The sequence below is a fragment of the Culex pipiens genome, chromosome 1 (assembly GCF_016801865.2).
Source record: "Culex pipiens pallens isolate TS chromosome 1, TS_CPP_V2, whole genome shotgun sequence".
Taxonomy (NCBI): domain Eukaryota; kingdom Metazoa; phylum Arthropoda; class Insecta; order Diptera; family Culicidae; genus Culex; species Culex pipiens.
In genome coordinates this window covers 17,596,185-17,619,956 of record NC_068937.1, presented here as the reverse complement: position 1 = coordinate 17,619,956, position 23,772 = coordinate 17,596,185, and the positions used below count along the sequence as shown (strand labels likewise).

Below are 23,772 nucleotides of genomic sequence, written 5' to 3'. Positions count from 1 at the left end.
AAACTGGGAACACTTTCTGAAAAGTTCCACTGTTTGGCAACACTGCCTTTAAATAAATCTTATTTATATTCGGATGTTTAACTTTTTCTATAACTTTGATCAAAAATCAATCCAAAGTCGTGGAAAAAATATTATAAAAATAAGAAAAGTCTAAAATATTTTTAAAAAAACATTTTTTATCCTAGTTGGAAGATGAATTCCACTAAGCCACAATCTACAAGCTCAAGCAAAGCTTGCCAAACCCACTTCAAGGAAGATTTCCAATTCCATTCCAGACATCTCTTTTCAATTTCGCAACTTATGTGGTAAGAGATGAGTGCGGAGCTTTGCTTACCATCAAAGAGACGAGATCCACACACACACACTAGACTCTTTGAACCACTTCAAACACAGATTCAGCAGATCAAAATGTACAAATGTTTTTCGAGGGGGAGTGGATTTTTGAGATCGAAATTCTTCGAAATGGAAATTCCTCAAGTAGCACCGATGCCAAAACCAAATCCTCCAACACCACGCCCATTTTCCTGCTCTCCCTTCAGGCTCGCGGTATTTCACGGGAAAGTCACGTTCCGTAGCTTTTCCCGGAATTTGACGAAAATTTGATCATCGATCTGCAGGTGTCCTTCATCGTTAAAAATATCACCAAAAAAATGGTTTCTGATGCCCCGTTTTTCTCGAAGCCCGAAACGTGACGAAAACTTCAACGACTTTGTTTTTTCTTAATTTGTTTGGAGCTTTTTTAACGTTCGAGAAACTTTTGGTCACGTTTCACCGCAGCTTGAAATTAAGCGCGCGTCCTGCTTTTTTAACGCCAGCTTAAAAAACAACAAAGCTTCCAATTAGTTTTTAATTGTTGCCCGGTTGGGAAGAAAAAAAAAGCGCAGCTTCGTTTTCGAATAGTTTGGTGCTGGTTCGTTTTTCCGGGGAAATGAGGACGTGGCCAGTGACAAGTTGGGAAATTGCTTCGTTTCCGAGGTGGCGCAGTTTTGTTCGATTTCGAGAGCTTAATTACAATTTGCGCTTGGAACTTAATTGGAAATTCATTGTCAGTCGAGAGGGATTTGCGATTTCCTTTTTTATTTTATTTTTTCCTTTCCAATTTAATTTCTTTTTTGCTTAATTTAACTCTCAATATTTCAGTAAAGCAGGGAAAATTAGAATTTTTATGCTATTAAAGAATTTTTAACCCTGAATCATAAATTTACGAACCAGTTTAAGACGTTGCAAATATTTTACAAACTATGACTATTACAAATAAAAAACATATTGTTTCAAAAAATACGACAGTAATTTTTTCGTAATATTTAAAATATTTTAAATATCATAAAATTTTGAAATTATCGCAAAATATTGGATTTGAAAATTAACACCCCAATATTCAATTTATGCAATTGTACATTCAAACTGAGCGAACCAACATTTGAATGAATTTTCACAATTGTTGATTTTTTTTTTGTTCATACTCATAAATTCACAAATTTCGTTTTTAAAATACTAAAGTTGTAATCATTTGATATACCTTGTATAAATATTAAACGTCACCAAGTTTTTGAATAAATAATTACTATCACAAACAGTGTTGCAAATGAGTGATAAAAAAGCTATCAATAGATTATCTCTGCACCAAAAATATCCGAGAGTATAGCGGCCGTCACTATAGCTTGTGAGATCTCTTCTTGTGTCTCGTGATTCCCAGCGATGTCATTCTCTCTCTATCACCCTTCCCCTTTTCCTCGACTATGCGCACTCACCGCTGAGTCTCTCAATCTCTCCGAAAACTGCAATGAGAGAACGCGAGATGGCGATTAGGAGCCGACCACGCATGACGTCCCGTTAAACTGCGTTTGCGAAATTGGTTTTGTGGCGGCTTTTGTGGTTAAACGCTGTTGCGGTAGGATGATCGTGGAAGCGGGAATGAGAGAGAAAAGAAAAATGTCAATCGCGAGTGGGTTAACACGAAAACGTGTTCGGCTATGTTCGGCGCTGAATGTTTCAATGAGGAGAGAAGAGCAGTTGTATTTGAGGCATGAATATTCATGCGAGATAATTGTAGTTGCTGAGAGCTGATATTTTGATATTTTAACAACCCTGATCACAAAGTTTTGGCATAAAATTCTGAATTTTTCACATAATTCAATAGTTTTTCTAAGAAAAGATTTGTTATTTTTTTCACTTTGAAATGCTCCAAAGTAAAGAGATAAATAAAATTTTCATCGCTTATAATTTCATATAATTAAACTTTTAGCATTTAACTTTTAGCATTTTTCAAACAATATGAATATTGTTAATTAATTAATCGAGCATTGTCATGAAAATAAGATATTTTATGAAAATAAGAGCATTATGAAACTAATTATAAAAAAACTAGAGTTCTGTGAAAATCTATTTAAAATTGATAAACATATTTACATGTTAAAACAATTTAGTTTATTTTTTTTTTTAATTTTATTTATACCACAAACAGCACCTTATATTGCAAATTATGGAAATTTGAGTAGAAAAAATCAAGGTTGTGAAAATCCAAAATTTTATGTCATCTCACACACAATTGTAAATTATACAAAAAATATTAATTTCAAAATATATGGTTTCTGTTACAATTCAGTATTTTGTGAAAGTGATTTTTGTAAGCGAAATATTATTTTTATGAATTTTATTTTATATTTTATATAAACATCATTTAAAATGTTGGCACAATGAATTGAAAATAATCATATATTTAAAATATTTTTTTATGGAAATAAGTAAAATTAGTAAATTTTTAGTAGTTCGACTCACAATCACAAATTAGAAAATAATAAACCTGAGATTTTTTAATTTTATAATTTGGCGTCATTTCATTTTTGAGTTTTAAGGCATTTCAAGACATAAATATGCTAATGATAGAATTGAATTTCACCAAACAAACCTGTTGGCCTCCCTCAACAAAATCTTTCAAAAGTTATTTTTACTAGCCTTATTTGAGTGATTAAAAAAAATAAGGCCATTAATATTTTCAAAGTTTCTGCTGTCCCTTCAAAAATTTTCAAATCGTGAAAAAAATAAATAAACTAAAAATTTCAAGTAGAATTCGAGTGCAATCATTCGAAATAAAAGTGCATTTTTTATGTCAATTTTATTGATTATTGATCTGTCGTTAAAACTTAGATTTTGAATTCAAATGGATGTGATGAAATTCTCATCAGTTTCTGATAAATTATGCTTTTATGTTAATGGAATAATGGATGAATTTTTCCTTTTTTGTATAATTTTACCTTAATTAATGTGTAAATTAAGGTAAAATTATGCAAAAAAAAGGTAAAATTCATCCATATTTTTTTCAAACATCAAACATAAAACGTTTTTACTGTGAACATTGAAATTATAATGGGCTTATTTGTTATGTGAAAAAGCAATGTTAACTAACAAAAAATTGTATGTAATTAGTGCGTCCATCCCGGGAATTCCCGGGACAAAATTCCCGGGATTTTTCCAAAACCGGGAATTCCCGAATCCCGGGATTTTTTAAAATTTGTCCCGGGAATTCCCGAAATTAAAAAAAAAACTTATTTTTGTCTGAAAATTCAGATTTGGTTGTGGAAATATATGAAGAGTTGAACACCTCATAATCGATAATAATTTCAAAAAATTATAAGGCCGTTGCAATTATTTTCAATGTTTATGTCGCCCCTCCCCCTTCAAAATCGACCTGAATAATCAGGGGGCAAACATTTTTTTTCGAAAAACTTCAAAATTTTAATGAAAATTAATGTTTAATCATCTGAAAAACAGTTAAAATGAACTTTCCTGTGTTTCTTAACGTTTAGAATGTTTGAACTCATTTGAAGACATTTTAAATTTTCATGAAATACCAATGTACAGTCCCACAAAAAGTTCATCCAAATGTTGAAATCTAGGCTTGTTATTTCTTTTTTTTTTACAGTAATTTTTCTAGTGCCCCAGACTATTCCTCTACGCATTTATTTACGATTGAAATGATAATGGTGCCATTTTAAAGCAGAAAATGTGAAAAACATACAAAAAATTTAAAAAGTTACTGTAAAAATATGAAAAAATTAGATAGGCAAAATGTAATGATAGGAGGTAGAAAAGTAGGCCAATTACTACCAATAACAAACATAAACTAAACAAGATAAATGCAAATTAAAATACTAAAAATAAAACAAGAAAAACATAAAACAAGAGAAGTAAAGTTTTTCGTAGAACAAAAGTTGCTCAAAATGACCTCCGGAACACGAGAAAAATAAAAAATTTCGAAAAAAAAATTTGGGCAGTAGAGGGTTAAGATTGAAGTGTAATCTATCAGCAATTTATATGATTGAGCTTATTCTATGATTTTAAGCTTGAAAACATAACAAATATTATGAAAACTTGAAATTTATTACTGTTTAAAAAAAATCCCGGGATCCCGGGAATTCCCGGGATTCCAAAAATATTTTTCCCGTTTCCCGGGAAATTCAAAACCCGGGAAATTTGGACGCCCTAGTATGTAATTTTACTTAAAAATTTAACTTTTTCAAATTTTATAAATTTGCAACTTTTTTTATCAATTTGGTGGTTTGTAAAAATGTTTATTTCTTCAGTATGTTACAAAATTTGAAGTTTTTTTAAATCTTCATATCAATTCAACTCGGAAGATCCTTTTAAACAAATGTGTCTTGTATGCTGCGAAGTTGATCGTTTTGCAACTCATTCTTCAATCCACTTTAAAGACGATCTCTAATCTCCTCCAAATCACCTGGAACTCAACTCAAATTCCAACCCTCAGAACGTGATCCCACGTAAGCTGTTCCCTCTCTCCACAATTTTTTAATCACTTTTTCACTTCAGCACACCTCCAATATCATGAAATCTTATGTGACACGTAACTCAGCGATGCTTGCGAATCTCACTCTCTCTCTCTGCTGGGGCTGCGTAATGAAAATAGTTCCCAAAGTATTTCAATTTCACAAACCCCGTCTTCTTGGTTCTCGTTTTGGTGCATCACCAGACTGACGGGGTTAGAGGGAGTTTAAAAAAAAACTTACCCCGATGATATCCTGGAGAGGATGACTTCTGCAAACCATTTTCACACGCTTTTGGATAGTGGGATAAAATGGGATTAGTTTTGGTCAAAATTTAAATAAGTTAAATTTTTTTTTTACTTTTTTAAATCATTTCACTCATCAACATTTTTACTTTTTATTCAAAAATCCTGCTTTGAAATTCTCCTAAGTCCAACTGTTCCCCAACAAATTTCCCACCAACTTAAAGTTCTTCGCGCAAGAAAATTCGTGATGTTATGCGCGATTTTCCCTCTCCCCCTCCCCACAAGGAAAGCACACCTTGGCGTGCAGACTGACTTTTGTGGAGTGCCACAAAGTCAGAGTATTTTTTTTTTCCACGTTGGAGATCCTCGGAGATCCTCAACTAAGAAGAAGACAAAAAAGGAAGTCTTTTTTGGATGTTGACACGATGGTGGGACAGATATAAGCATGCTACTCTGTCACCCTTTTTGTACTGCCTGCGTGTGCGCTTTGTCCGGGTAAGGTGGTGGATTTTCCCGGAAAGATTTTTCTTTTTTGCGAGCAAGAGAAAGGAAAGTGGTTGAGCGGTTAAGTTAAGTTAAGAAAAAAATTGAAAAATTTAATTTAAATTTTTAAAATAAACTGTGATTTAACAAATTAATTTAAAAAATAATCAATTAATTAAAAAAAAAAAAGTTCTTTCAAAGCCGAGATGGAAAAAAATACAAACACAAATATTTTTTTACAATTTAAAACAAATTTGGGCATTTTTTCAAGAACTTATCGCCAGTTTCGAATTTTTCACCTGAATTTTTGGCATTCCATGCAAAAGTGTTTTTACATTAGGACAAGCGTTTCCTAAATGTTATTAACGATCTCCAAGATGGATGATTCAGATCATATTTTCAATTGTGTATTATATTAAAGAATGTATTCGGTTGTTTTACTTAATCGTGTGTCACTCGAAAAAAAATATTGACAAATAGTCGAATACCAAAAGGTCAAAAGACATAAGTCAGAAGGCATCAAACAAATTATACTTTTATACTTTTTGTATCAAACATATTATACTTTATTTCAAAATAGGGGAACTATACCCTTTCTCAGCCTATTTCTATTATCGGCCTATCAGCACTTTGAACATGAATTACAGCTTTTATAAAGTATTTTTGGCTTTTCCAAAGTAATAAATAGCTCAAATAAAAGTGAGTAAGCAACTCTCCATTGTTGATACATCTGAAAATGTTGATTTAATAGCGGAAAACTGCATAAGTGATGAGAATTGGTCGAACGGCTTAGAGTGATTAAAATGGGCATATTTCCCCTAATCTTTTATATTTTTTATTCTATCATTTTTGAGAGTTCAAAAATTGAGCAGCTGTCAAAAAAGTTTTCATGGATAGATAATAAATTCTTGTTTTTGTTATATTTCTTTTTTTTTCAATCATTCAAAATAGTTGGTTTCTGCTTCAGATTTTTTGTGAGTTTTTTTTATCTTTCTTTTAAACATGAATATTTCTTTGAATACTTGAAAGACTATTTTAATTCAGGCATATTTTTATATACTTTTTAAAATAATTTATTTGTATTTCAGAAACATAAGTAGAATTATTTGCAGATTCGTTCAAAAGACTCTGTTGAATGTACCATTTGACGCTAGTGGAACGGAGACAAAATGTTCAGCTTAAATTAAACTTTTTCGGCCCTTTTGTCAAAATAACTTAAAATAATAGGTTAGAAAATTGTTTCAGCCTTTCGACTTTCCACAATTTTGTCAAAATAACTTAAAAAAGGCTGGAAAATTATAAAACGTTAAATATTATAGAACAGTCCAAATATTTTTGAAAAAAAAGAAAATTTGAAATTGTCGATGAATTGTAAAAGCATTCTAAAAAACCAAATGCAAAAGAAATTTGAAAAAAAAACAACAAGCAAGCAGTCTGCATTTTCAAAAGTTTTAGAATGCATTAAACAAATAAAATGATGTTTCAAAATATTTGCATTCTAATGCTCTACTATTCCAACATAATATTTCAACAAAAAATTGCTACATATACATAATAACCAAAAAAAAATTTATCTCAAACATATTATTTTTTCTTAAGCTTAGAAGAAAACTTTTTTTGAAAATGTTGTTAATAAAACATTGTATCTATGTAGGTACTCCAAACCTTTAATTTCTAATTAATTCACAAAATGCTTTTTTATATACTTTTTTAATTATCATTTACAATATTGGTTTCAAACAACGCTAAATTTTGTGAAGATTATCACTATATTAGAGTCACGTTTAATATTATCGAATTTTCATAAAATAACGTATTTTTTAAATACTCAAACTTTCATCATTTGATTTTCTTATTTTTTTAATTTTGAATTTTGAGTATTTCAGGAAAATTACGGTATCATGTGAAAATTTAAGTATTTTTTAACTGTAAACTCTAATCTATTGAAAATCTTTTGTTACACGTTGTTACATTTCAAACTATAAAAATCTGAGTACTTTAAAAATAAAGTATTAGTAAAAAAAAAACATAATTTATTCATGTTGAAGACTAGAGAAAATCAATGCCAAAATTTGTTCAATACCAATATTTTAAATAACTTCAATATTTTGTAGACATTTCAGAATTTAACATTAAAAATAATTTATAAAAAATTTACACTGTTATTAAAACGTGGGTTTAAAAAACAAGTTTTCAAACAACGTGGATTATTTTCAAACTTTTGAATAATGTTTTCAAGTTTTCCCCCAAAAAAAATCAGGGGGCATAAATAAATTGTCGCTAAAAAATTAAATTTTCGTTGGAAAACTTATTAAATCGATTGTAAACTGTTTTGAATGCATTTCATAATGTTTACTTATACAATTTCAACAGATCGGAAAAAGGCGTAAAACTATTGGAAATAAAGGTTTTTTATAAAATCATTAACCCTCCACCGCTATTTTTTCAATTTTTTATTTTTCCCGTGTTTAAGAGGTCATTTCGAGCAACTTTTGTTCTACGAAAAACTTAACTTCTCTTGTTTTATGTTTTTGTTGTTTCATTTTTAGTATTTTAATCTGCATTTATCTTGCTCAGTTTATGATTGTTTTTGATAGTATTTAACCGAATCTGCCACTTCCTATCATTACATTTTGCCTTGCTAATTTTTGCATGTTTTAACAGCAACTTTTTCAATTTTTTGCATGTTTCTCACATTTTCTGCTATAAAATGGCACCATTATCGTTTATATTGTAGATAAATGCATTGGGGCATAGTCTGGGGCACTAGAAAAATTACTGCATACTTCTTTTTACTTAAAATATAGGAAATGTTAGTAAAAAACACAGCCAAAGTTGAACCCTAAAAAAATATTTTTTTTAAACATTGTCAAAGTCACATGAAACAAGTAAAACTTCCAACCCATTAATTTTCTAAAATTTTAAGAGTTCTTCTTTCCAATGCTTTTTAAAGATCAAAAATTGATTGAAAAATTGAAGCCCGTTTAAAGGCGAGGTTGGGTTGTAGAGGGTTAATATTTTGCTTATTTGTGACAGTAGCACCTGTAATAATGTGATAAGCATTTTGTGACAATTTTAACTTAAAAGTTTTGAAAATTAGATATTTTTGTCCCCTCCCCTCGACCTCGGTCAGAGTTGAAAGACAAAAACTTTAAAAAAAATGTACTAGCCTAATCCGATTAACAAAAATCTGAAAAAATCGATGATATTTATACATTGTTAAAAAAAAACGTCATAACTTAATGCAATGGATATAACAACGAACGGAGCATTTTATGTTTTTTTTTTTTCATCGGATTGTTTTAGGTTAGTACAATTTTATTTAAAAAAAAAACTACGCATAGTGATAATTTAAAAAAAAGAATCATGTGAAAGCCTATTTGTAAATAAATCGTTTAAATTTTGAACAGTTTACTTTCCATAACAAAATATATTCTTGAAAAACACCTCTACATTACAACCCACGTCAAATTGTATAACCCCAGCTAGCTTTGCACTAAGAAGCTTTCCGCGCGCGTGCCAGATGATGACAGCTGGGAGCTTTTCATAAAACACAACCACAAACATACCAACGCATAAGCTCGCGCGCTCCGTAACTTTGGCAATAATTTCATAACTTACATAACATTGCGCTGCCATGGGTACGATATTCGCCGAAAAAAGGTTACGTTCTGGGGCAATTTTGTGGATCAAGATGGTAGGGAAGAGGTTGGAATTCGAATAGATTTTGTAAGGGGTCAAGAGAAAACTTTAAAATTCCTCAAAATGATTAACATGGCAAATAATGAATTCCTGATTTACATTTTAACAGCTCAAATACCCCAAATATAGGAAAAACAGAACCCGGGCAGACGGTAATAACAAAATTCATGCCATTTCAATAACAAATAATGTTAAAATAACAAAAAATGTTATGGAATATTCTTGCAAAATCAATTTTTGCATAAGAGTTTAATAACAGTTTATGTTATCATAACCAAATTTGTTATTGGACTGATATTGGTTGAAAGTCAAAACAACTTGGGAATATCATTTTTTGTTATGGAAGAATAACTCCAACCGTTATTGGGATGATCGGATTAGTTGTTGAAATAACAAAAAAGAATAACAAAGATTTGTTCGAAGAATAACGCAAAATGTTATTAGTCTGTTATTACAATAACAATCCAATAACAAAAAAAATCATAACGGCGAATAACAAATCTTGTTATAAATAACATAAAATGTTATTGACCTAGTATTTTCAAATAACAAAAAATGTTATTCCCACGTTATTTTCGTCTGCTCGGGAAGTGTTATCTTTCTTGAGCAAACATAATCATAATTTAAAGATTCCTTAACGTTCTGAAAAGCTCCCCACAAAGCTACACATCGGCATGGTACAACATTTGATCCGACTTGTTGCCGGTGCTGCTTTCGACATAAAACACAATTCTCGGAAATAATTCTGAACAATAAATACCTGTGTGGACTGTGGGCAGACTGGGCCGGGTAAACCAATCTGTACGCTTCAACCAGAAGCCACAACCAGGCAAATTCATTTACCCAATCGAGAAACGATCCCTGCTGTAATCTGCTTATGGCCTGACTTGATCTTCTAGGTGGAAAGCTTAGTTTACATGTGTAGCAATTTTATGTAAAGATTGATTGTCGTGAAATTTGAACAAAATTTAATGTTTTTGTGAAACACAAAATTTTCATTGCTCAAATTAAGAAAATTAAGAACATTTTCTAAACTAATTAATTTTGTACCAAATTTTACTTGGACCAATCTGTAATACAAATTTAGATTGTGCAAAGTACATCAGATAAGGCATTTGCAAGGTTTGTTGCAATCTGTAACATGAAACCTTGTTGTAATTACTGATTCCGGTTAGGATAACTTTGTTCAATTAATGGCTAATGGCTTCCCTTGTAACTACTCACCAGGAAGAAAATCTTCTTCCTGTTGACTTTCCAACACAATTCTGTCCAATCAAACCAGCAAAAGTTAAGATTGCCACTACCATCGATCCTTAGAAATCCAATAAGGGTCCGACATTTTTCAAACCACCCCTCGAAAGCACCAATAATACCCATCCTCTTTCGGTAAATTTATATCCAAACCTTTTCCCCCTCGAAAAGCTACAAAAATTTATCACCCCCCAGTTTAGCCATAATTTCGCGATTCCACGACATCAGGTGTATGGTGAAACCAGGTCAACCGAACGAAATCCATTTTTCCACCTTGGTTCGTGGCAATCGTAAATTTGCATGCTTTTTTTTTCTTGCTCCGCAAAATCTGCAATTGCACCGGAATGCAGTTACTTTCTTGAGATTTCAATTTCGGGCTCGCGCGCACGGGTTGCATTTCGAGAGGTGGCCTAGATTTGTTGGTTGGCAAACGGTTAGTTTTGGTCACAAAAAAAACGCTAAACTTTATAAACTAAAATACATTAATAAATCCTCAGCATTTCAGGAAACTTTTTGCTTAAATATTATTAAAATTGATATTTTAAATTCAATTTTTTCAACACAATTTAGAGTTATTTTGATTCCTTTGTTAGTTTTTATTAATGAATAATAAAAAATGACTGATTTTTTTGTGATTGTATGCAGTGAATGGCAGTATGTGTTTTTTTTTATAATTTTTATCGATGTTTGAGTTTTTAAACAATAAATAAATACAAAACTATTATTAAAACACTAATCTAAATCGCCTGAATATCAATTCGGAAACGATTTTCAGTAAAATGTTTCAAAATTTTTATTCAGTATTAATGAATTATGATTAAAAACTAACTATTTAAAACATAGAGAAGGAGAGCTAGTAACCACGATCAAAATCAAAAAGCAAAATCAAAATTTAATCTTTTAAGTAAAACAAAGACTTGCAAAAATTCCTGATTTTTTGTAAAAATGTAAAAACCTTTGAAATTTTATAATAACCATCAATTTTGTTTCACTTAAAGCCAAATGTTAGATTGAGTTAGTAAAAATTGTAATTTTATTTGAAATTTTCGTCCTTAAGGCAAGTTAAAGCTAAAGCCAAAGTCAACTTTGAACTTCAAGCATAATTTTAAAATTATGAAACAAATAGTATCTTTGACTTTTGGGGAATTGGGGAAGGCTGGGGCAAAATCTAGAAATAAAATTTGCATTGGTTTAATGTTTCATAATAAAAAATCAAGTGAAAATTTTTAAGATTCAAAAAGGCCAATGCAATTTTTCTTCAATTTTTTTGTTCAATACTTACCACAATTTCCTTAAAAAATCATAGGGCAAAAAACTAATTTTTCTTGCCAAACATATTTTTCTTCATAAACATGTAAATTCGATTGCATCCTATAAAGATTACATTTTATTACGATTATTTATGCATTATAAATCTTTGAATCTTTTACTTATTTTATTTTGAATTTTGGGACTACAGATCGGAAAAAAGGAAGACTTAATGAAAATATTTTCAAAAAATCATTGATATTTTGCTCATGTTGATGATAGACAATTTGTAATAAGAAGATGTTTTTCAAGAAACCCTGCTTTCTTAGCAAATAAGTTGCAGAAGAAAATGCATCGCTTCAAACTATTTGTTTGTTTCTTCTACAGGAAATTTTCATGATGTTTCAATATAAAGATTTCAAACAGCCATATCAAAAATCAAAAGTCCACAATAAAGCTAAAAAAATGGTTGAAAAGCACTTGTTTAGAAAAAAATTGCAGGAAACCATGATATTTCGATTGAAACATTCCTTTGAAATTTGAAAATACAAAAAAGATGGTGAAAAAAAATAGTCAGAGTAATCAAAATTTTGCAATATTTTTAAAGGTAATTGTGCAATTTTTTTACTAAATTGAAATTTTGATAAATTTAAAAAATTTAGGTCAAAAACAACGAAATAGGATACAATTTTAAAGGCTTTGGATTTTTTTTTCAAATGAAATTTAATTTTGTAATAAAATTCAGAATTTGAAAAAAAAATGGAATCATTTATACTTTATTTTCAAAAAACCGAATCAAAATAAAATACTTGTAAAAAAGTTTGAAAAAGTAAATGAGTTTCTTTTGCAAACATAATTTAATTCAAACAAACCCAAGTTATTTCAATAAATTTGAAGTTTTCTAAAAGTTTAAGTATTTTTACCAAGGTTGTTAATCGATAAAATTATCGACGATACCATTAGCGTCTGACGAGAACGAAAATGTTTATAGTTATCTTCGGTAACGGTAATCAATCGTTATCATTATTGAAACGAAGCAAAATGTTGTATGCTTTTTCACTTTAAGTTGAGTTTCAGAGTTTTTTTTTTTAATTCTAAAATTTTCTCAAAATACCGTATCCTTTCGAAAATATTCAAATAATCATAATTTGCAATATGAGTATAAAGTGAAGCGAAATGTTGTATGCATTTTCAATTTATATAAGTTTTTTGTAAAATGCTCAAATTTTCAAAAAGCGCAAATATTGAAAAAATACTCATATTTCCAATAAGAGTTTATTGTAAAATAATAAAGCGTTCACAAAATATCATATTTTAAAATACCGTATCATTCATGAAAATTTAAGTAATGTTGTTAAAAATACGTTATTATGGTAATTTTAGTATTTTACTTACAAAATTTTGAAGTGGAAATTCATAACAAAAATTCACTTCATTTGATGCCCATTTTGCAAATTATGACAATTCGAGTATTTTCGAAGAATATGGTATTTTGTATTTTACAAAGAAAACACTTAAACAAAGTGAAAATCCATACAACATTTCGCTTCGTTTGATACCCATATTGCAAATTATGAATGTTTGAGAATTGGGGAATAACGGTACCCAGCTGAAAAAAAATGCGTATTTATACTTTAAATTAAGCATATCTGGAGCAACACGAGAAAAGGGCGGATAAGCATTTTGACAGCTGGAACCATTTCGCAAATTCCGATACAATTGGCAACTTTTTCACAAAACTCGAAATGTACATCAATAGCTGGCCTCCACGGCTACCTTTTAACACTACGGTTTTTGTGAAATAATTACCTGTTGTATCTGAAATTGCAAAAAAGTTCTAGCTGTCAAAATGCTTATACGCCCTTTTCAAATGTTGCTCCAGATATTATCAAATAAACTCTAAGTGAAAGCTTGAAAGTTTAACATGATATAGTTGGATCGAGTAAATTTTAGAAATCGTTATCGTCCATTATCGTCGATAAGTTTAGCGCCGACAAAATTATCGAAATAACGATTACAATAGAATTATCGTTATCGTTATTGATCCTCGATAATTTTATCGTTAACAACCTTGATTTTTACAAAAGAAATGCAATTTTTCCATCTTTTTGGATATTGGAATATATGATTATTCAGGCACTATTAAAAATACGATGTTACGGTGAAAATTTAATTAATGTACCAATTATTGTGTTGTGAAATATTGCAGCTAAATAAAATACAATACTACAAAAACATTTTTTTTATTAATTTAAACTCAATGTTGTGAAAATCGTTGTTCCACGCGTGTCCCAAATAAGTGTATCAATAACCTGCTGGAAAAATCAGTATTTATAGGTTTCTTAAACTTTTATATCTTCTACACTTTTATTAAAACTTAAGGGTGCACAGCAACCAAGGAAGTTGTTGTCTTCTTATTCCTAAATTGACAAACTTACGGACCCAATCCTGCAACAATCTGACTGTTAAAATAGGTAAATTTTGTTGTAAATCGCTTAGTAGACATTACTTAAGGGGTTGAATAAAAAAAATATATCGATAGTTCCCGTAGTTTCGAAAATACTAAAATATCTGTAACAATAATCTTGGAGCAAAAGCTCTGGTGGATGTGCACCGTTAAATAAATCTTTTTTTTTTCTATTTTAGCAGACGGTTTGTTTTGATTAAATTTGAATTCTTTGAGCATGATTTTTTTTTGTTCATACAAATCTCAAAATACGCAAAGTCGATTAGAAGCAACATTTAACTCAAATTTCCCCGGAACTCACAAAAATGGTTCCGGAAATACCTTCTCCCACTCTTTTCGAGCCCACACAACCATCTGCAGTCAAAAGCTCGCCCAAGCCGGAAAAGCTTTCTCCGGAAGAAGCACAGCTCAGCCCAGCAGTTAGCTTATGCTCTCCCACGTTCCAACTGCTACAGCACCTCACATCAGTTTAGCAACATTTTTTACTGGGTTGGGGAAGGGGGAAAAAGCGAAAAAGGCGTGGGATTAGCATTTTGCTGGCGTTTCCTGCATGCAAAAGAGGGTGGTGAAAAGTGAACCTGCGGAGGAAAATGCAAAAAATCTCACCACAAAATTGCATGTGGTTGGACGGGTTTTGAGCATGCGGAATTTTCTGCCAAGTTCTGAAATTGTTTCGGTATTTCTAATGAAAGAAGTTTTGCGAGAGTGGGTGAAGCCAACTAAAAATTTCGGATTTTTTAAACCAAACAAAATAAGACAATATTTGAAGAGCAATCATTTGATGGAATTTACAATCATCCTGTGATGATTATCCCGTAAGAAGAATCAATCGAAACAGATATTTTTTTTCCAATTGAACAAAGCAAATCATAAGTTGATTATGGCGTCTGTCTTTGCTGATAAACATTTTCCCACTCTCTTTGCACTTTTTTCATTTGACGATAAATTCAGTATTTTTTCTCCTGTTTGAAAAGTTCACCAACCTCGTCATTTATTTTATTTTGAATTTCTCTCCCTACAATAAACCACCATGTCTTTGGAGGCAGCAGACTCACAAAACCAGAGTGACTAGAATCGGAGTCCAAATAAAACAACGAGCTTATTGAAACGCTAATGGAATAAGAAAAGAAAAAAAACTGCTGAACATGGAAAATACTGTTCGTCTCACGTCGTCAGATGAAGACGACTGAAAGGATTGGACCGACCAAACAAAAAAAACAAAAGAGGTGGAACATCCGATTTCGATGCTGCGACATCAATTAAGTATAAGAGAGACGTTGGCTGGTTGTCTTTTTTCTTTTCTTTTTTTTTCAACTGGTAATGTCTGTTAGGGTGTCTGAATTCTTTGCATTCATTTGAAAAAAAAAATGTATGATGAACGCTAAAATAAAATAAAACTTAATTACGAAAAGTCATTTTTATTCTTCTGGACTTTTTAAAACTCAAAATGAAAGTGCTTAAAAATTCATGAAGGTATTTTTTTCGTTCAGATAAGATGAACTTTGCACACTCATCCGTTTTTATTGGTTTTGCATAAAAAAATGAAAACTCAATTGTTTCAGCACTCAATAAATTTTCAAAAAAGCTAATTTAAAAAAATATCAATTATTGGTTTGATAACAAATATCGTTATCAAATTTATTTATAAATTATTATTATACTATATCAATGGCAAACATGTTAATGATTTCCTGTTTAACGAATATTGATAAATTCATTGCAAAAAAAAAACTGAAAACGTGGATCATGCATTTTACAACCCATTTTCACTAAGATGTTGTAAAAATGGTTTCAAGCTGTTATTCCTTTTTAAAAAAGTTGATTATAAATAGATTTTAGACCCCTGGTGATTCTTCTCACCCAAATATATATATAATAGACGAAAATCACATGTATTTAATGCTTCTTTTTTTCTTTCTGTTTAAAATTATTTTAGCATTTTGTTGAAAAATTAAATATTCGTGAAATTTTATGATCTATTCGAAAAACATATTTTGAAAATTTCGGAATCAAGACAAACATTTCGAAATGTCCAAACATTCAATATTAAGACCATTTTAAATATTAGTCTTGATCAGGGTTGTTAAAATATCAAAATATCAACTCTCAGCAACTACAACTATCCCGCCTGAATAATCATGCCTCAAATACAACTGCTCTTCTATCCTTATTGAAACTCTCAGCGCCGAACATAGCCGAACACGTTTTCGTGTTTACACACTCGCGATTGACATTTTCCTTTTCTCTCTCATTCCTGCTTCCACGATCATACTACCGCAACAGCGTTTAACCACAAAAGCCGCCACAAAACCAATTTCGCAAACGCAGTTTAACGGGACGTCATGCGTGGTCGGCTCCTAATCGCCATCTCGCGTTCTCTCATTGCAGTTTTCGGAGAGATTGAGAGACTCAGTGGTGAGAGCGCATAGTCGAGGAATGACATCGCTGGGAATCACGAGACACAAGAAGAGATCTCACGAGCTATAGTGACGGCCGCTATACTCTCGGATGTTTTTGGTGCAGAGATAATCAATTGATAGCTTTTCTATCACTCATTTGCAACACTGGTCTTGATTCAAAATGTTTGAAAATATTTTTTTAGAAAAGATCATGAAATTTCACATTTTTTTCATTTTTTAACATTGCAAATAGGAACATTAGTTGCTGCGATATTGGCATTAGAAAATGTGGGAATGTTTAGATGATACTTAAAAATCTTCAACTTTCTTGATTATTTTTTTCTCTTAGGCAATTTAATTGGAAGTTTTAGGAACTATTTGAAAAAAATATTTTATGGAATTGACAATCTTGGACACTATTTAAAAATATCGCAAAATGGGATTTTTTCAGTTAAAATTAAATTATACGTGGTTATATTTTGAATACTGTGCACTTCATAAAAAAAAATCAGTAAAGTAATTTTCGATCGCAAACATGATTCATTCATTTAAAAACCTAGGTCAATAATATTTCTTAACTAAAATTTTATTTTTTAAGCTTAAATTTCTATTTTTACAAGAAAAATACATGTTTTTCAAAAGTTACGATTTTTTGTCTCCTAAACAGTAAAAAAAATCATGATTATATTACATCTGGGAAGGGGTACATCTTTTATGTCAGAAAAAATGTGTAATTTTTCCTTTGAAAATGAAAAAAAAAATCCAAATTTCATCATATCTTATCAACAAAATTCAAAAATAAAAAATACGGATTTTTGTTTAAAAAAAATTAAATAAGCACATTTTCCTTGTACCTATTTTATCTGAATAGTCCTCATCAATACAACTTTTCCAAAGAGACCAAATTGATCAGAAAATTCCTTCAAAAGATACAAATTTTCGAATATTTACAAACCATTCTTGTATGAATAGCTGCTAAAATTGGAATCTGAAAAAAAACTGGACGGGTTTCCTCATCGATATTATCTCATTGAAAAAGTTTAGGGTAATTATGAATAATTCAATAATTCAGACAAAAATAGTTACTTTTAATTTAGCCGGTTGTCCATTTTTAATCAAGTAATCAATTGAAATAACCAAATAATTAACTTGACTGATTTGCAACCTCTAAAAATTTATGATTTTCAAAAAGGTTATAAATAAAATCTATCTATTCAAATACCATTCTCATGGGATGTCAAATAATGGTCGAAAAACCTAAGATTGAAAAACAAAAGGTCAAAATGACAAAAAGCAAAATGTGGCAAAAAATATCTTATTTGGAAACGAGTCAAATATTTTTAGATTAAAAGTTCAAATCAAGTTTTTAGAACAAATTTTCAAACGTTCAAAAAAATGTTTTAATATAGTTGTGGAATTTAAGTTGTTTAAAATTTGTACAATCTTTGAAATGTTAGCAGTCATTTTGAGAAATTTGTAAAACGTCTAAAATCAAACATGTTTTAAAGAATTTTATGTATTTTGTCTCGAAAAAGGATTCTTATTTCAGAAATATGTCTGTAACATTTTAATACTATTAAATCTTGTCCATGCGACCTTCTGTGCTTTGACTTTTTGACAAAAAAATTGTTAAATGGTTTATTTGGTCGCAAAAAAAGTACTCATAAAGTTTCAGCAAAAAAAATAAACTTTTGACAAAATGTTACACTTTTTCAGGCAAGTTCGATATTAAAATTGATATAACGATAGAATTTCACCATTTCAATGCAAAATATTGTTTTAAGGGGGAAAACATCGAAAATTCACTAAATCTACAAAATATTTCAAAACTAACACAAACATGTAAAAACATTCAGGAGAATGCATTTTGAATCGTTTTCAGCTAATTTTACTAAAAAATACATTGAACTTTTGAAGTTGTTTAATTTTTTGTTTTGTTTTTTTTTACCCCTGATTTTACGGACCGGTTTTGAAGGGGGAGAAGACAAAAACTTTGAAAAATATTTGCAACAGCCTAAGCTCAATTGAACTTGAAAATAATTGTAAAATATCAAATGTAATGTTGATTTTTTTTTTAGAATTTTTTGTTTCAATTTTTTTTAAATTTTTGTGACCATTTTTTTTATTTAATTTGAAAGTTGTTATATTTTTTTCACAATGTACAATATTATAAACAAATGACTTCTGGGAGGATTACTCAGCACTTTCCAGCATTCATTGATAGCATTTCTGGTAAAGCTTAAGTGATGTCGCGAAGCAAGATGGGATAAGTTAGAAATCGTTTTTTTTCTCCTCTCGATGAAATCAATCGAATCCCTTTGAACAGATTACATTAGGTAGAAAACAGGCTTAAAATAAAAAGGATATAAATCGCTGAAACTGAAGGCGAAACAAAAAAAGAAATAAAAACGATCCTAAAGCGAAACCGTAATTTGTGTCATTAAATTATTCATCAAAAAGTTTCCCCTGGACTAATTCGGCTTTCTTTTTGATTTCATCTTTTTCTTCCTTTCTTACAGTTGCAGCGGCTGCGACAGTCTGTTCCCGTCGCTGATGCTGCTCGAGCACCACAAGGAGGAGTTCGAGCACTGGAGTGACTTTGAGGACGATGGCCGGTTGCCGTGCTGCAGGCGGAACCGGCGGGACGACGAGTACACGGACACGGAGACGGGCACGAGCGACGCCGAGAGTGAGGATCTGGAGCGGTTGCTTTAAGGAGGAAGAGGAGAGGGGGTGACATTTTTTTTGGTAGTGTGGAACACAATTGAGAAAGAAAAAGAGATCGACTGGAATCGATTTGAGTTTGGAGGAGCTTCCTGGGTTTGGGTTTGATTGAGAGAAAAGTAACTGTTAAGACATTTTCAAAATTTACTTATTGGTATTTAGAGTAAAAAGGTCCTTTTCTCAAGATTTATTTCCTCAAAATTAATTATTTCGAGCTTTGAGAAATTTAACCATCCAAAAATTACGTAGCAGTTTTTTTATGGGTATAACATGTTTTCGTTATAAATATGCAAAAGCCATGTCTTCAAATGTAATTTATGTTATTCAAAAAATTTCTTAAAAAATAACTTGTTCAATCACCGTATTTTTACTACATTTAAAATGACTTTAAATTAATATCTATAAGACAACAAAGTAATTCTTAACATTTTCGCAAAACGACTTTTCTTTGATTTTTTTATTCAGATGAAACTTGCCTCTTTAAAATATATAAGCTGGGCAGAAAAAAAATCGTAACTTAGTGCGGTCAACTTGGAATACTTGCTGGGCAGTTATACGTTGCTAAACAGTTGTTTGTTTACCTTTGATATCCAAGGTTGTTAAAGATAAAATTATCGAGGCTCGGGACGATAACGATAATCCATCAATATCGTCATTTCAATAATTCTATCGGCGATAATCTTATCGCCGATAATGGACGATAACTCATTTTTGTAATTTTATATTTTCAATGCATTCACTTAAAATATATTTTTAGAAAATGTAATAAGTTTCAAAGTATAAATACTCAAAATTGTTCACAAAATACCGTATTTTTTCGAAAGTACTCAAATTTTCATAATCAAACGAAACGAAATTGTGTTTTTTTTTACATTTTTATAGTTTTTGTCATTACTAAATTTTTTCAAAATATCGTATTTTTCCGAAATTACGCATTTTTTTACAAAATACCGTATTTTTTCGAAAATACTAAAATTTTCAATAATTGCAATATGGGTATTCAGAAAAGCGAAATTTTGTATGCTTTTCACTTTATTATAGTTTTTATTGTTGAAAACTAAAATTTTCACAAAATACCGTATTTTTTTCGAAAATACTCAAATTTTCTAAATTTACAATATGGGTATCAACGAAGCGAAATTTTGCATACTTTTCACTTTAGTACAGTTTTTATTGCCGATTTTTTTTTTTGCAAAATGCCGTATTTTTTCGAAAATACTGAAATTTTTAAAATTTGCAATATGGGTATCAAACGAACAAAATTTGTTATGCATTTTCAAATTATTAGAGTTTTTTTTGGAAAATACCAAAATTTTCACAAAATATCATATTTTATTGAAACTACTCAAATTTTAATAATTTTAAATACGGGTATCAAACGAAGCAAAAATTATTATGCATTTTCAAATTATTAGAGTCTCTCAGTCATTGGTCAAACCGTTCATTGTTTGAACTTCTGTCAAAATTTTGTCACCCGCGTCCAAACAGCAACCCTTTTCAGATTCCGTTTTGTGCGGATGTTCGAACACAAGCCTAAGTTCACGCGGAGTTTCAAACTTGGGTTTGAACTCTGGTGACAACAATTGTTTGGTTTTCACGGTTTTCTGCGCAAAAAACGTTTTTTAGTCTGAAAAATGACATGGATTTTAATAAAGCAACTTGTAAAAGCTAAAACAAAGTTCGTGTGTTGCTGAACCCTTTTTTTTAAGACAAATGTTTAAACACGGGTTCAAACAATTGTTCGGCGAACCCGACGAACCCTGTTTGAAAAAGAACAGTGTTCAAGGTCAAACACGAAAGAAGGTTCAAAAGCAAACAGAGTTTGCTAACGTACTCGTCACCAGGGTTCGATTTCAATGACTGGAGTCTCTTTTGGAAAATACTAAAAATTTTACAAAATACCATATTTTTTCGAAACTACTCAAATTTTAATAATTTGAAATAATGGTATAAAACGAAGCGATTTTTTTTTTGCTTTTTCACTTTTTTTCAATTCAATTTGGTTTTATTTGTGAATAATCAAGTTACAATGAGTTCATTTAGGTACACAACAGAGTTTTGGTGTTCCTTTCAGCTGTGCTTTACACCGTAATTCAATCGAAAAAGTATTACTTATAACTATGGAATAGAAAAGAGTAAGAAAAAGTTTTCAAAAAACTTACAGAAAGTGCAATGTGAAAAGGATAGATAAAGAGAAAGCTTAAAACTAGATCACAGACAAAAATCATCAATTATAGATGTGCTTGATCATCAGCTCCCCGAGGGCCATAAATTGCTCCGCCTGCTTTTTCACTTTTTAATATATTTTTTTAGGAAAACACTAAAATTTACGAAAAATGCCGTTTTTTCAAAAAATACTCAAATTTTTAAAATTTGCAATATGGGTATCAAACAAAGTGAAAATATGTATCCGTTTTTACTTCAAAGGAGTTTTTTTTTGTTTTAAAATTGTCAAAAGTAAAAAAGGTCAAAAAAATGGTTGAACGGACAAAAGGTCGAATAGACAATGTATGTAGAATGGACAAAAGGTTGAATGGTCAAAAGATCGAATGAACAAAAGGTCGAATGATCAATCGTCTTATCGAATGTCGAAAGGACAAAAGGTCGAATGGACAAAAGGTCGAAAGGACAGAAGGGCGAATGTGGACAAAAGGTCGAATGAACAACATGTTTTAGAAAATTATGTTTTTTTTAATACATAAATAATAATGTGACATTTTTGTGTGTGTTCCATTCTTTCAAACATGAAAAGTACTTTTAAATATTTTTTATCTTCTATATTTTTTCATTTTATATTTAAATTTTTATAACATTTTTGAATTTTTTCACTCTTTTACTGAATTGGAATTTTAATCGATTTGAAGTTTAATCAAAGCAGAAGGTCAGATGAAAAATCATTTTCGTTCTACATTTTTCACAAAAAAAGACGTAAAGCAGCGATAAGTAAAAGTATTCTCAGGAAAAATGGCGACATCAAACGTGTTTTTAATTCTGGCCACAAATAAAATAGACTTTTAGTCCTTTAGACCTTTTGTCCATTCGACCTTATGTCTTTCGACCGTTTGTCATACATTCGAAAGTTTAACAAAGTTTAATTTTTTAACATTAAAAATCGATCTTATGGTTTCGGAAATATCATTAGTTGAAATTTGAAAATGAGAAATCCAACAAAGTCTTTAAAAGCAAACTGCAGAAAATTTTATAAGCTCCTCGAAAAAAGGTTCTTTTCCTTTTAGCCTTAAAAAAATAAAAATAAATTTCAAAAAAATATATTTTTTTCAAATTTTATTACTCAAGCCCATAACATGCCTTTTTTAGTTTTATTTAAAAAATCAAATCTCAACGTACAATTTTTCCCAAGACATCAATAGATCAGAAAATCCCTTCCGAAGAAACATATTTTCGACATACGAATTTTATATGACAAGCCCGCAAAACTGTATGGAACCTCGTATAGATAATCTAATGATGCAAAATTATTCTCTGTGAAAATTTTAAGAATTACTTTGACAAGAATTGCAAAATTCTAGATGTTGTCTATGAGGTGTTAGTAATGCTTCGTTTTTTTAGTCTGACTTCTTTTTAGATTTTTTTTTTAAATTTGTAAAAATTACATGAAAAAAGAAACCAATTGATTAATATTCTCGACTTGGCAAACAAAAAATGGAAGTAAGAAAACGAGATGCAATAACAACGTGGACCCAACTGAAAAAAATACAACTCAGATCAAATTACATTTTGCAGACGAAAAAAACAATTATCACATAACAAGGAATAAGATGTATAAAACTCTTCAGACAGTCACGAAAACACGATATTATCGGCAGCGAACAGATGAATCGTCTAGCTAAGAAGCAGAGAATTAAGGGCAAAACCGAAGAGTTCCAACATCCAAGCGTTCGCGAAAGCTAGTCTGTAAGAGAATTGCGCGATCCCCGATATCAGATGAAAAAGTCCCAATTAACTATAGTGTAATGGAGAATCCGTTCGAAGATGCTGATGCTTTATACAGCGCATTACCAATTTGCCAGACGGTGCGGTTGGTGGTAGGAATAGACTTCCCCCTCCCAGCAAAAACAAAAAATATCGAGTGTAATCCCTACCCCGAAAAAAAAATCCTCAACCTGAAACCCGAACCAAACCAAAGTTCGTAGTCGTAGCATCTGTAACTGTAGCGGAAATTTGTAGTGTGCAGAATTCACTCTTTCCCAACCTGGTGAGTGAGCTTGCAATGGAAAAGCATGATGATACTTTTGAGAGAGAGAGAGAGAGAGAGAAAAAGAGAGAGAGAGAGAGCAAAAAATACTCGACATGAATTGAACTTTTCAAGGTAATAAATCAATCGATTTGATATAGACTTATATAACACAAAAATCATAAATTGTATGACACAAACACACAGCAACAAATATATTCCTAGCAAAAACAAACCCCGAAAAAATCCTCATGAGACGATGTGAAAGATAGTG

The 23,772-nt window shown here is 30.5% G+C and overlaps 1 protein-coding gene across 1 annotated transcript in view; it reads left to right on the top strand.

Moving 5' to 3' along the window:
* Positions 1-19,303, top strand: part of LOC120421419 (putative uncharacterized protein DDB_G0274535) — a 99,767-nt gene extending 80,464 nt beyond the window's left edge. Inside the window, exon 4 of the mRNA XM_039584626.2 lies at positions 19,099-19,303. Within this exon, the coding sequence (XP_039440560.1) occupies positions 19,099-19,294 (196 nt within the window). The 3' untranslated portion in view covers positions 19,295-19,303. The remainder of the gene's footprint in view (positions 1-19,098) is intronic.
* Positions 19,304-23,772: the final 4,469 nt, after the last annotated feature.